Consider the following 14075-nt stretch of genomic DNA (forward strand, 5'->3'; position numbering starts at 1 on the left):
GACTCCTTTTTGGTCTGGTTTCAGACACTCCACATTTATCACTGAAAAACATAATGATAATGCAGTCTTCAAAGACTAAACTATTTGCTGTGAAGTTGTGGACTTTGCTTTTTAAGCGCTGGAAAATATATTGCTAAGATATAAGTTAATTTGCTACATTTCTTTTTTGAGAGGAAAGTAAATCTCTTTTAGAGGGTGTGTAACAACTAAATAATAACAGGGAAAAAAATCTAATGGATCTAAAACCAATTTTTCCTACTTTAATAAATGCAAACTGAACTCATGTTGTTATGAAAAGTGGTTTCTTTCCTGGAACTTTTCTCATTTTGTACTCATTGCTTTCCTCATGCTGTGTTTCCTAAGAGGATGCATATGATTGTGTGAGAGAATAAAGGGCCTGCAAGTGTCGAGCCTGTTTTCTCTAAAAATAAATTAGGCAGTTTGGTCTAATGGTGAATGTTAGGAACAACTCGTGGTTGAAAATAGGTAGCTGTTCAGCCAAGATTGTCCCACCTTCTTAGTCACAAAGATCAAAAGTGAATACCTCCTTTTGAGTCCAAAATTTTCACTACAGCTTTTGTCCGTGTGCCAAGAACAGCATTCACAGGGGAGTTCAGAACTACTTCAAAGACTTCATCATCTTCCTCTAATCCGTCATAGGTAATTGCTATATTCCACGTCTTGGTTGACACTCCTAACAGAAATAAACATTTTAATTACTCTTTAAGTGCTATTTCAATCAATCAGGGTGTCAGAGAAATAGATTAATTAACATGTCTGCAGCTAAAGTGGAGTAGATTGTGTATGCTATTGTGCTCCTACTGGCTGACTGGACTCCTGCTGTTCTTCCAAATAATGTTAAGTTTGAATTTGTTCCTGGGCAACGATGATTCAGTTGAAGTGCATACACTGTAACAAAATGCTGCTGTAGATGTGCAAAATTGCACTGTAATACATAGATTTAGGACTTCCACTGCGATTTTCAAGAGAAAATGTATCATAGAGTTTGTATCTGAAAAGTTTAACTTTAAAGATGGAACAGTCATTTAAAATACCTGCAAATGGATCAAAAACCATGTTAGATTGAAGTGCAACCTTTTAGGCAAATTTTACCATTGTCTTTTCTTGTTTCCTTGTTTTTACTGGGTAACTTCAGGATTGTATGTGAATGAAAAAGGGCCTTGGACATCTTGAATAACCTAAGTTGTTCTCAGTTTTGTCTAAATTTGACCTCTGTCCTGGGCTTTACCTATAATGACTGAAGTTTTTAAAGCATCCCACAGATCAGCTCAGGGTGAGTCCTATCCAGCCTAGTTGTTGGGAGATTAGGAGACATCATTTCAGCACTTTTGATATTTTAACCAAAGTGTAAGAATGTAGGCAATCTCATGCTAAATAATAAGGGTACCAATTCACAAAAGAAGCACTTCCAAAAAATGAGCCCAAGTCTTAAATACTATTCAGCTTCTGTAGCTACAGATATGTAATTGATTGCACTCTCCAAAGCAGGAGGTTACTCTTCTAAAATCAGTGAATTAATTTTAGAGTTACTCAGTGCACTATTTCATACCTGGATCAAACTGAACAAGCTTGGAGGGAGCCCCTGTGAAGTCCTTTCCCAGCCTAGCAGATATTTCATTGACCTGAGAAGAAATCAAACAGTAAATACTGCACTATGACCCTTTTCACCAAACCACTGCATTCTGCTGTATGCTGAAGGAACTTTGTATGTCTCTATAAACAGACAGGCCAACCCATACATTGACTGGGAAAAAAGATAAAGTGCTGAAGAATAAACCTTCTTATGCACAACTGTCAGTCTGTTCTTGCTCATGGCTTTAAAAATGCATCATAAAAAAAAAAAATCCCTATCTTATAGCTGTGCTCATTCCCCTCTGAGATTGCCATTTGACAACACCAGGTAACACCGCTGTTCACCATGCCTGGGGACCCTGCCATACCTGGCTCCTGGAAAAGCACATCCTGTCATCTCAGAAGAGCAGCAACCACTTGGCCATGTTTCCCTACTTGGCCCTTTGTGATGTCTTGAAAGAAGCTTTTCCGCACAGAGCCTTCTGCCACTCCCAAAGACTCATTAGGAGAGATGTGAACCCTACATATGTAAATATAGGGATTCCAGCAACTCCCTGGAATTTCATAGGAGGCACCAGAGGACACCAGTTTCCATACTGTGCATGTTTCCAGCTCTTGATGCTGGAACCAATTTCACTGGTGCGTTTTTGCAAGTGACTGCTGGAGTAGAATCACCAGTTTGTGAAGGGTAGGACAAGATGGCCCCTGAGGGCATCATTAGCAAAAATCTCACTAATTTCAGTAGAAGAAAAATCAAAATTATATTTCTTACTAGGGCTATAATCCTGAGAAGCTCTGAGGGGAGAAAATGGTATTCCTCTAGCAAGGGGAGCTGATAAAATACTGGAATTTCCATTTTATGAGGAAAGATAAAATTTATGAAGGCAAGTTATACAAAACCTGTTTTACAAAATTATAGCCTGCAGCTTTCAGTCTAGTCTTTTTGACATAAGACAGGCAGTCATGGAAGGTATAGGGGATTTTCCTTGGCTGTGGGCAGTAGGAGGTGAAATGGAGAAGGCTGCTGTGGCTGTGTAGTTGAAGTACCTATACTTCCTTGGCTCCTACAGCCTGAGAAGGCAAAACAAAAGCCCCAAGGCCCCAGATTGCCCAAAACCTGGATTTTAAAGTGGCAGATCCTGGAAACCAAGCTCCTGAGCATAATGCCAGAGGAAAACTGCCTGCTCTGTTTTTTCATCAAAACTGAAACGCTACTCCAAAACATTCCAGGTTTGGTTAATTAGCATTTTTACTTAAAACACAAGAAATTTTGTCAGAAGTGTTTCAGCCATCTGTAGTAGCAGGGACAATGTCCCAGTAAGTATAGATTGAATCACATGGCCTCTTTGATGGTTATTGAAATATATTTACATCTGAGGAATAAAATAACAGGCAGCACTTATTATTATTAAGTTAGGTTGTTGGCTTTTGGCTTTACCTTCACGGTTATAAAGGCAGACTCCCCCAGGTGTCCTGCCCTGCTGATTTTCAGAGACACCACTCCTGTGTTTTCACACACTTCATATTCAGTCTGCAACATTTCAATTCGAGACCATCGTAGCTCCAGCCTGTGGGAGAGGGAGGAATGTGAGTTTAGAGCAAAGCCACCTGGCCAGCCATCCCCAGCCATCCCTGCTGCTCAGGGGCTGTGTGAGGAGCCTTCTCTCCCGACTGCTGATTTAGCCAATACACATCCTGAGTCTTTGTCTCCAAATCAACATATTTGTGTGATTTAACTGATTAGGAAGAGGCAGTAATGAATCTTCCAGACTAGCCCTGATGTACCCTAAACCAGCCAGAGGGATTCTGCAGTAACTTTGAGAAAAGCAGTTTGTCCATAAAAACAATAGGCCAAGGCAAGTTATCATGTTTATCCTGGTTCCCTTTAGCCTTGCAGTTTTATTAAACTCTCACTCCCTACTCTTTTCTCAGCAATATCCTCCTTTCCACCCATCTGCCTTCATCTGCCCTCTATCTCTCCTCCTGTAGCACACAGAATGTGCTCCAGGACTTTTTGTCTCTGTGCAAGGGCCTTCCCTCCTTCCCTTACTTTAGTACTCTGCACACTTCACTCTTCCACCTTTCCACTATCTGATTCCAGGTGTCTTACACACTGAATTTTAGAATTTTTTATGGAGGCAGTGTCTGAACCTCAGAAGACTGTGTGCTGCACAGGATCACCAGTAAAGATCTTTCCCTTTTTAAAGCTGTAATAAAAATTAGCGAGAGTCAGAGAAGGATGAATGAGAGTGCAAAGAAGGAAAATAAGCTGAGCCATTTACAATTTGACCTTTACTAAAACAAACTTCTAGGCCTTTCATGGCTGACTAGATCTATCACCAGTCAAAGTTCCCTCCTGTCCTCCTCTATCCTCTGATGCTAATTTTGTGGGAAACCCTTTTAGAAGCTGATTTGCTTTATTTTTGCTAAAGAAGATGGATGTGCCAGATGTAGTCCAGCAGCATTCAAATAAAAGCTGGGACACGAACAATAAATTGCATATTTTGAACCAGTGATCTTTGTGTGATAAATACTTTAAATTGAAAAATTACCTCACAAGGTTTTAAATTCAATATTAAAATGCTTTTTTTCATTAAAATTACCCTTTGGTATACTAGCAGATAACTTCACTGAAGCACCTATTTTCTGCAAAACCAGAGTTTTTTCTTTGCTCTTCTCCTAAAACTGTGCTATGCATTGCCATTCATTTACAAGGAGTTGCATTTTCACGTGAGAAGTGGCATCACGTAATGGTGATTTTTTATCTGCAAGCCAGCATAGAGCAGCTGGGCTGTCCATGCTCAGATGTGTTTGTGTATGGGGACACCTTTTGGCACAGCACATAACTGCCTAAGTGCTGCCTCCAGCTCAGCTCAGTCCCTGTCCTCCCTCCAGCGTGCAGAGAAGTGCTTTGCCCCTGGGTACAGCTTTTTGCTTCTCTTTCTTCAACATGAGTCCTGGTTTGTAAGTAGCCAGTTTAGCCCAAAAAAAGATATTGGTTTTCCTTTTTTTTTCAATTTCTTCTGATTAAATAAGTTGGTTTAACACTTAGCCTTATTTTCAGGAATAAAGAGAAGCATTGCCTCTCCTGAAGAGCTACTCGCACCTCTGGCTTTTATCATCAAAGCCCAGTTCGGATGATATTCTAATTTTTCTACATGAGGCTTATATTATGTCACAAGGAGATATTGGATAGCATGCCTAATAGATGCAGTGGGTGACAAAGAAGGTGCTGTGTGCTCTCCACCTCCTTTCAGCTCTTTTGCAGAAATATGGCACTCATAGCTTTGTCATTTGAGAGCATCCCCTCCACTGTAATCTCAAGCTTGTGAAAAATGCTGAGGGCAAGAGTGACCTGCAGCTGCTCATGAAGCAGTAGTCCCATCCTTCAGCACCCAGCATCTCAGATCTCCAAATTCCCAGCCCCACTAAATGCATTACGTATCCTGGTGAAGCCCGGAAGGCCCTTGAGAACTGTGACACAGTCTAACCTGGAGCTCAACCCTTGTTGAGCTTCAAGGCTTCACCTTCTAGAGGGGAAGAAACCTTCTCTACTCTAACAAAGGCAATGGCAGGCTGAGTTGTAGCTATGTCTGTGTCTGCATGGCTGCAAGCCCAGCCCCAAGGGGTGGCAAGCACAGTGTAGCACAGCCCGTGTCGCCAAGGAGTGGAGCTACCTTCGGGGTGCCGCAGAGTTTCCACTGGCATCTGTCACTCGAAACTCCAAGCTGTCTGAATTCACTTCTCGTGATTTGTTGATGACATAAAGTATGATTTTGCTGTTTAAATCCTTTTGGCTAAATCCTTCCTGAATGAATCCACCTAGGAAAGACAAGTTGTATGCAGGTGAACCAAAAGCCTGCTAATCATGAAGAACCATGTAGGTCATATAAATTCTTTTCAACTTTTCTTTTTGTTGAGAATTTGAACTTTGAGAAATGCAGGTTTATAGCTGAACAGCAACAGCTGCTCGTTATAAGCCCCTGCCAATTTCTTTATGTGTAACCTGTTTATCAAAAGGCCAAGTTCAATATTAATCTTTTTTTTTTCTTGATAGAAATGAAAAAGTTTCTCAACAACAGTTATTAAAAATTGTCTCAAACTCTTTGAGGATTCATAACAAACTTAAGACTCAGGTTTCATTGCAAAAGTTTTGTTATATACAGTCAAACATTATCCAAAGTTTGCTAAGAAATTTTGATTCTGTCTATCAAGAAACCATTAACAGGGTAGGGTTTGAAGTCTGGTCTGGTATGGCCCAAAATAGAGATTATAAAAGAAATCACCTGTTGTTATATTTTCCAGGTAGCCATAATGAGGACCTTGCAAAATCTTGAAAATTATTTTGTCATCTTCTGTATTGGGGTCAGAGGCCCTCAGGGACCTGGCAGTAATATAGATCCCATAATTGCCATTCTTCAGCAGTTCCACATCAGAAAAACAACGGAGATGAATAATTTTTGGTGCTATTTTGTCCAAATGATCCACCTAAATCAAAGTCAGACATTCATTTTATAACATCAGGATATTCTCTATCCTGCTTTTGCTAAAAGAGCAGTAGCCAGATCAGGGTGGCAATACCCACTTTGGCTCACGGTCTGCTGCAGACCTCTGAGTTCTAGATAAGTTGTGCTTCACGTGAAAAGTTCCCAGGCCTAGATTGCCCATCACTTGCCACATGTAGCAGGGTATAGTACACACTGGGGAATGTAACATTAATTCTGTATAACTCTGCCCTGCTGTCCCACATTCCTCATAGTCCTAATTTTTTGTGTAATTTTCTTCACAGCAAAATATAACTGCAGCAAAGGTTTGTCACCTCTTTTCAATAATAACAATGCCATCTTTCGCAAATTCTGGTGAACCTTCTAGCAGTCCCCAATGGTTGGTACTGTTCCCACATCTCACCCTCTACTGAAATAGTATTCTTCACTCATCATATACCTTGAAACTTTGTCATCAAGAAATATTAACAGCCTCTTCATTAGCATCAACACAGAATTTTGACATGCTGTGCAACCAGGCATATTTTGTGTACTGAACCATGTGTCATAGATGGATACAAAAAATCACAGCAAACAAATCTGAGCCTATGACAAAGTGTGAAGGACTTGAAAACAGGGAAAATGGGAAGTGAACAGAAATATTCTAGCAAAGAAAGAAGAATCAGAGCAGGTATCTTGCACAGAGAGGACAGATCAGAGATGACGGGATGTCTAGGTAGGGAAGCAAAGCGGCTGTAATTCAAGATTCCTGTGACATGAAGATCAGCAGTCGTACCCACACACCCATAAGTGCAAATCACAGGGTCAAGTGGGAAAGAAGAGCAGGAGAAAGTTCTATCCTTCCCATAGTGGAGATTCCTATGTAAAATTTTTAGCATGCAATTATTAAGTATATAAGTAGTTACTTGCTAATCTTTATGCATTTTGGCAAGTAGTTAGTTCCCCAGGTTAATTGTTCGTGGAACACAGAAAGCAAACATACAAGCTGCACAGTTAAATCAGAGACTGCAGCAAGTACCAGCCGTCATCAAAATGCTACATTTTTGACTTTATCATACTATTTATGACAAAGCAGGTCTGTGGTCGCACTTGCCTGAATGGTGAATGTCACTGGCTCGCTCTGCACCCTCCCATTCACGATGAAGCCTTGGTTAGTCCTATCTGAGGCAACAAATGTAAATCTGTCAGTCTGGGAATTCCCTCCTCGGTGCTTGTATGCAACATCCCTGTTGTCCACATCTTGCTGTGTGAAACTGTACTGCAGTAGCACAGCCCCATTGTGATAGAGATGACCGTACTGGGGGAGCTGAGCCAAGAGGAAGGTAAGGTTTTCTTTCGCAGTATCTGGGTCTGAAAGCTGCAGTACATCAGGAGTAAGAAGTGCCATAGCTCCTTCAGTTAGTCTTAACCCCGTGTTCCTAGATAGAGTGGGCAAAGCCTGGTCAGCTGCCTCCAAGGCAATCTTGAGTGTCCCATGCTTAGTCCTCAGTCCATTGCTGATGATGAATCTGGCAAAGAGAGGCAAGGCAGTCCTCAGCATCTGTTCTTGATTCATCATGTACTGAAATGAAATGATAATGCAGACCTTTACTACAGGACTTGCCTGCGTTGATGCTGCAAAGGTAGAAGAGCTGGGTGGAGCACAAACCTAGACACTGAGTGGAGTGGATGTAAAACTTAAACACATGAAAGCAGACAGCCAGGAGTTACAATGCACTGACAGGGATTGAGCAGATGCCAGAGGAAAGGCCTTGAAGATCAACAGTCAGATGGAGCTGATCTCAGCTTCTAGCTGCGATACAGGTGGAACACATCTAAAAGGAAAGGCTGCCTGGGGAGCTTATTGTAGCTTCTGGCATACATATTTTACACATCCTTAAAATTTATCTTCACTTGGTTACTTGGCAGTAGCACCTACAGCTTACAGAAAGAGGTATGTGAAGTGCATGACCTGCCTGGTTTGGTTTAGTTTAGGTTTCTTTCTGTTCACTGCTACAAATCTTTTCTACCCAATGTCCCCAAAGCTATCTGAAAAACCAAACTGGAGAAAGACTCAGCTTTAACTCACTTCATGGGTTTGTTTAGGCACTAACTGTATCTTTAAATTTTCTTCTATTCAGCAGAATATTATTTATACTTCTTTACAAAAGTAAAGTTTCATTGAAATGCTAAGATATTGGGCAGAACCATACAAATTGATAGGATAATGTTAATAACAGAGATATCTATAGCATATACTGGGGACAGGGGTGGGTGAGGGAGAAACCAAATGGTAGCAGAGGGGAAGAACAAACCATGTGATACAACATAAACTATTCAGTGCAATATAGAGACTACTCTGTGCAAATCTCTAATAACCCAGTGCAAAACAGCAACTAAGTAAACTATTTAGTGCAATACAGCAGGAGGAGATGTTTGGAGTGCTGACATTTGTCCTCCCAAGTCACTGTTGTGCATGATGGAACTCTGCTTTCCTCGGGATGGCTGATCCCCTGCCTGCCCACAGGAAGCAGTGAATGAATTCTTTTTTTTGCTTTCAATTTACCTATGAAACTGTCTGTATCTAATACCATGAGTTTTTTCACTCTCACCTTTCCAATTCTCTCCCCAGTCCTACCACGTGGGGAGGGAGCAAGCAGCTGGCTGGTGCTTAGTTGCTGGCTGCAGTTAAACCATGACAGAAGCATATCAGCTGGCTATGGGCTTTTGCCATACATGTGACAGCATGGTCTGCAGAAATTTATTATTAAATTTAGTTGTAGAGAAAAATAAGGAGAAAACCAATCTTTTAGCCTTTAAAATTCATCTTGGATTTCATGGGCAAGATCATTGTTTATGTATTTACTTCTGAAAAGAATTGCATGGAACATTCTCATGCCTGTAACAAAAACTTTTGAGGGCATATGAAACTAAAAATTGCTCTGAAAATGTTTCACGATCCTTCATCTCCTATCAACTTGTAGCATATATGAGTTACCCATCTTTCTACATAAATTTCAGTGATTATGCTGCACAGTACACGCAAAAAATATTTTGTAAGGTGGTTTTTCACACAGGTTTGTTCTGCCTGAGTCAGAGCAGAGTCTAGTGTGCAAAGAAATTTGTCTCTGCTGGAGTGGCACAGTTGTTTCAGACAGTATGAGGGCCAGGCTAGCTGGCTGCTTTCCCTGTAACACTGCTCTACCATACTTCACTGAAATGGGGAGTGGCTGACATTTAGCAGGCTCTGTTTCCCCTTGGTCTCTCGACTGCAGACCTTGAAGATGTACTCTTAAAATGACAGGGTCAACACCCCACGTATTGCTGTGTGACTTGGATGTGAGTGACTTACAGTAGGTCATGGAGCAGCTTACTTTATGCAGACTGTCCATCTAAAACTCCTCATTGCCTTCACCAACACTGGATGATTAGAGCTTGATCACTTGTAAACTGGCACCGTGCCATGAAACAGATGGGAATGAGCATAGGCAGACCAGGGACTATGTAGCAGTTTGAAATATGTTTACTGAGGATGGTATTCCCAGCTGGGAACCCAGAGACATCTGCCTGCACTGACCTAATGCTATTGTGCCAATGGTAAAAGGGTTGTGCTATTTGTAAACTATCAGAAATCAAATACAGAACTAGAATAATGATGATAAATACTGCGTTAGGAGAAAAAAAGGGTAAAGCACCTTCCTTGAAGACCTTAACCTTCTCTCAAAAATGCCTGGAGCACTGCAGAAGAAGTGAATTTTCTATCATTCTTTTGACGGTGTAAAAATGTTTGGATGATGTCTCAAACAATTTTTAGTGAAAGATTTAGGTAATTCAGTTCATTAATCTGAATATTCATCCACCCTTCTCCAGAATGCCAGATAGGAACAGAGCTCCTGCATGGATACACAGACTGAAATTTACCATGAATTTCATGCACTGCACAGTTTCACAGGTGATGAAACTCCCTGTGTCCAAGATGTCCTTCTGCACTTTGGGAGATTTTGGTTATTTGTTTATTTCTAGTTTATGTCTGCTTTGAAAGTTCCCCAGGAATGGAGAGCAGCCAGTATTCTCACTCTGATAAAATTTAGGATACAATTCCCAGACAAAGTTTGGAGGACATGTTGCATGGTTTGATTTCACAACTACCAACATTTCATGCTTTCTGCAGTTTGATGGCAATGGAGTTGGCTACAGGGCCTACCATCTGTCATGGCATTTAAAAGATAAAAATGGAATCATAAATAGTGCCAACTCATTACAAAATCGAGCCAGCATGTCAAAATGGAGGACATTAGCATGTTCTTTGAGCATTCTGCTGCCAGCATCTGATGTCAGGTTGCTAATCACTTGAAGTCATCTGTCCAAACAAGCACTGCCAAATCTTTCTTCCAGGCCAACAGCACCAAACAATACAGGTGAATTTATGTCTGAAGGAAGTACTTTAGTGGGAAGTAAAAATCTGGTCCGTTAATTCCTCCTCGTCCCACAATTACCCATATAATTAATTCCTTGTTGAAATAATAGTACTGTTCTGCCAGAATATTTATATGTCTACACAAAACCGATTTTCCAAATGATAACATCAAGGAAGTTAATTATTTGGATTAAAATAGTTATCAAATATCAATATTTATTAAAGCATCGTAACCTCACTTTAATAAGACTGACTTTTTGGTTTGGTTCTTAGCCATTGGCCTAAACAGAAAACACTGGGTTTGTCCACATTTGCAATTTGCCTAGAATTTTTTGATCTGCCTTTGATAGTGGGATATGTGAGTCATACTGACACAAGCCGCTATACTATGCTGCCCAAACTAGGGCTTAGATGACTGCAACCTTACTTGAATGATCTAATTCTAGTTTTGGTGAACATGTTTCACAATTAAGAAACATAAAACCAGGGAATATTTCCTCACTTTTTCTGTAGTGAGTACAAATGAATCAGACAAATCTCCTAACCGGAATTTCTACCACACTGAAAGCAGTGGAAGGGGTGGTAAAAATGTTGCATCTGAGGAAAGTTTCAGAATTACTTTTGGGTTAACTCTGGACAATACCACCTGATTCAGTATCATAGGAAGATTTATTGGATGTCTCCATGCCCCACTTGCTTGACTTGCCTGCAAAAAAGTTCTCAAACTGGATGATGTAATATGTTCTTGAACTTCGTCATGCCTCACAGAAAAAGCCATTCAGATCAGAAGTCTACTCTAGGAGGGTGTAAAAAGGGGTCTTTTCAGAACTGCAGCTCTTAGGAGCCAACCCCTTAATTTTTCTTAGCCACAAATAAAAAATAATAATAATTTTGAATTTTGCAGTAAGTCCATCTTCTGTTAAAAGCTGTTTTCAGGAAAAATTACCAACATTAGCAAAAAGTAAGCATTCTTCCTTTAGAAACATTTTCTTTATTTTTGAGCTTTTTCTTCTCCCTGATTTTGACTTTTTTTACAAAACTGTCCACAGTTCATCTGCTCTTTATCTGATGATAATTCATTGCATCCTTCTACTTTATAACCAAGAGAGGTCCATTTCTGAACAAAATGAATGCACCTAGTATAAACTGTTCTAAGTGGAAAATTTCAGAAACAGGTAAAAAATAATTATCATTAGGCTGCTGAACTGCAGGTAAACCTACAGTTTAGGCTGGGCCTGTAGGTAAACCTATGGATTTACCTCAAAATTTCAAGTGTCTACATGAATTTCCAAGTGCGTCAAAACAGCATGTCAATGGTAGTATCAAAATCTATTAAGTGGACTGGTTTTCATTATATTCCAGAATACTTAGGGATTCAAAAACCCATAATCAAATTAATATGATAAATTATAACAAATAACAAAGGTGTTATTTAATACCTGCGTGGACCAGCTTTACTATACCCAGCTGTAGCAAGAAACCAAAGGAAAATTCCACCAAGTATGTTCTCAGTCCTTCTCTCTCACTTAAATCTCAACAGCTGTGTATGTCTGAGTGCTGTAATAATGTTGAAGCTAGTATTGAGTAAATACTAGCTGTCTCTGGTTATGTTTTCAGAGTCAATGAGAAAACGCATTTATTACCAAAGCATTCCCAACTATATTTATTGCAGTAGAAATAGATGTGCTATATAAACATTGGGAATTCACACAGAGCCTCCCACTCTTTTAATAAATTATTTTAGGGGGTTTTTGGATGGTGTTTTGGGTGTTGTGTAGTGCAGGCTTTTAAAATACCTCAAAAATTCAAAGGGAAGAGCTTGGGGGGTGGGGTACTATCCCTTACCTGAATGTATCTTCACGAACAACTGCCTTGGCTTTGTGAACATAGCAGACAATCTGTCGTGCTACATCCATCTGACTGAAGCTCGTGATGGGGATGCCAGGAGAGCTGACATACTCTATTTGTCCATACTGGGGTGGGGAGGTTATCACATAAAGGAGCTCCTCTGGCTTGTCAGTCCCATCCAGCGCAAGGAGGACATCAGTTGTAATGTAGCTGTGATCTCCTTTTGGCACTCTAAGGAGTTTTGTAAAAACAGCAATGTCTCCTGCAGAATAGACAAAACAACACTAAAAGAGTCACGTTGAACTGGATGATCTCTTCTGCATTGTTTAGTCACAGAAAAGCCATCACTGGTAGAAAAACTATAAGACTTTAAAACTATAGAGAAATTCAGCACGAAAGGGACTTCAGGAAATCTTTATTCTGACCTTCTGCTCAAAGCAGGGTCAGCCATGAGATCAGCCATAGCCACATTGCTTGGGGCTTTATCCTGTTGGAATCTGAAAACTATTATCCTTTTGAGGCCAAGGATGAAGACACCACAGCCCCTTTTGACACACCTTCCAATCATAACAGTGTCAGGTAAACTTTTTGTGTTTCCAATAGAGAGGGAATAAAAAAAGACAGACCCTAAGACTGTAGAATAACCTGGAAGACAGAGCTGTTTCTCAACAGTCTTTTGCCTACCTTTTTATATTCTTGCCTTTTTTCTGTGCTGACTTACTCAGACATAAAGCTAGTTTCAGAAAGATATTTTTAGCTCTATTTGCAAAGCAGTGGGAGTCCTGGGAGGCAAAGTGCAGCACATTGTATTCAGCAGAGCCTTTTCAAATCCCAGGACCTGGCCAAGAGTGAAATCCAAGCAGTTAAATTTACAGGATCTGCAGGGACATTGGCCAGGGCCTATACAAGGAACAGATCAGGACACATACTCAAATATCTTGGTTTCAGAAACAGGTGCTGTAAAACATCAAGTTTAGTGGATCTTTACCCTTTTCCAAGTCCTTGATATTTATGTAGAAGTCCACAGCTGGGGATCTGTTGTACCCGTCCCAGAGGTAAAATGTGAAGCTGTCTTTGTTCTTGGACCCTGCAGTTCCTGCGTGGACATACCTCACAAGGTTCATATCCAGCTCTTCCTGAGTGCACTTCATTCCAGGTAGGAGAGTAACCCACCCTTGTCCTACCTGGAAAGCACAAGTATCCTTCATTGACTGATAATCACCCACACATCCTCCTCAGTTAATTGTTCCTCTGTAATAATATGGACTGTGAGAGGCAGCTGTCTTTCCTTCTATAGGCTCTTTCCTCGTAGTATGTTTTTAAGGGCAGCAAATAAGTGGAGTTTTTTCCAGCAAATATAAGGCTGGAGAAGATACAATGATCATTAATAAAATAGAGTAATATGGAGTTTAGCCACTTTTACTCTAGGAAATCATTTTATGCACACTTCTCAGTCAAGACACCAAGATGAAAATTAAACAGTTCCTGACCTAGCCTATGTTTTCTATTTCTTAATTTCACAAATCTGCTCTTGATTCTATCTGAAATCATAGCTAAAACAGTATCAGAAATAACTTCAGGAAAGTGTGGAAATTTTAAGCCCCAGAGGACCTCAGCTGCAAAAAAAATAACCCAAAAAACGCAAACAAACAGAAAAACCCAGCAAAAAACCAACCAAACAAAAAAAAAAAAAACCAAACACAAAAAAACCCAAAAAACCAAAACAACGAAAA

The 14075-nt window shown here is 40.2% G+C and overlaps 1 protein-coding gene across 1 annotated transcript in view; it reads right to left on the bottom strand.

Annotated features, from left to right (window-relative positions):
- FREM1 (FRAS1 related extracellular matrix 1) overlaps nucleotides 1-14075 on the bottom strand; it is a gene marked incomplete at both ends in the record, with an annotated part of 56097 nt that overhangs the window by 12063 nt on the left and 29959 nt on the right. The window contains 8 exons of the mRNA XM_084225107.1: nucleotides 545-694; nucleotides 1571-1643; nucleotides 3032-3161; nucleotides 5271-5415; nucleotides 5880-6081; nucleotides 7192-7606; nucleotides 12340-12604; nucleotides 13331-13526. Coding sequence (XP_084081233.1) covers nucleotides 545-694; nucleotides 1571-1643; nucleotides 3032-3161; nucleotides 5271-5415; nucleotides 5880-6081; nucleotides 7192-7606; nucleotides 12340-12604; nucleotides 13331-13526 — 1576 coding nt within the window. The remainder of the gene's footprint in view (nucleotides 1-544; nucleotides 695-1570; nucleotides 1644-3031; nucleotides 3162-5270; nucleotides 5416-5879; nucleotides 6082-7191; nucleotides 7607-12339; nucleotides 12605-13330; nucleotides 13527-14075) is intronic.

This window comes from Fringilla coelebs (assembly GCF_963513975.1).
Source record: "Fringilla coelebs genome assembly, chromosome: Z".
NCBI lineage: Eukaryota > Metazoa > Chordata > Aves > Passeriformes > Fringillidae > Fringilla > Fringilla coelebs.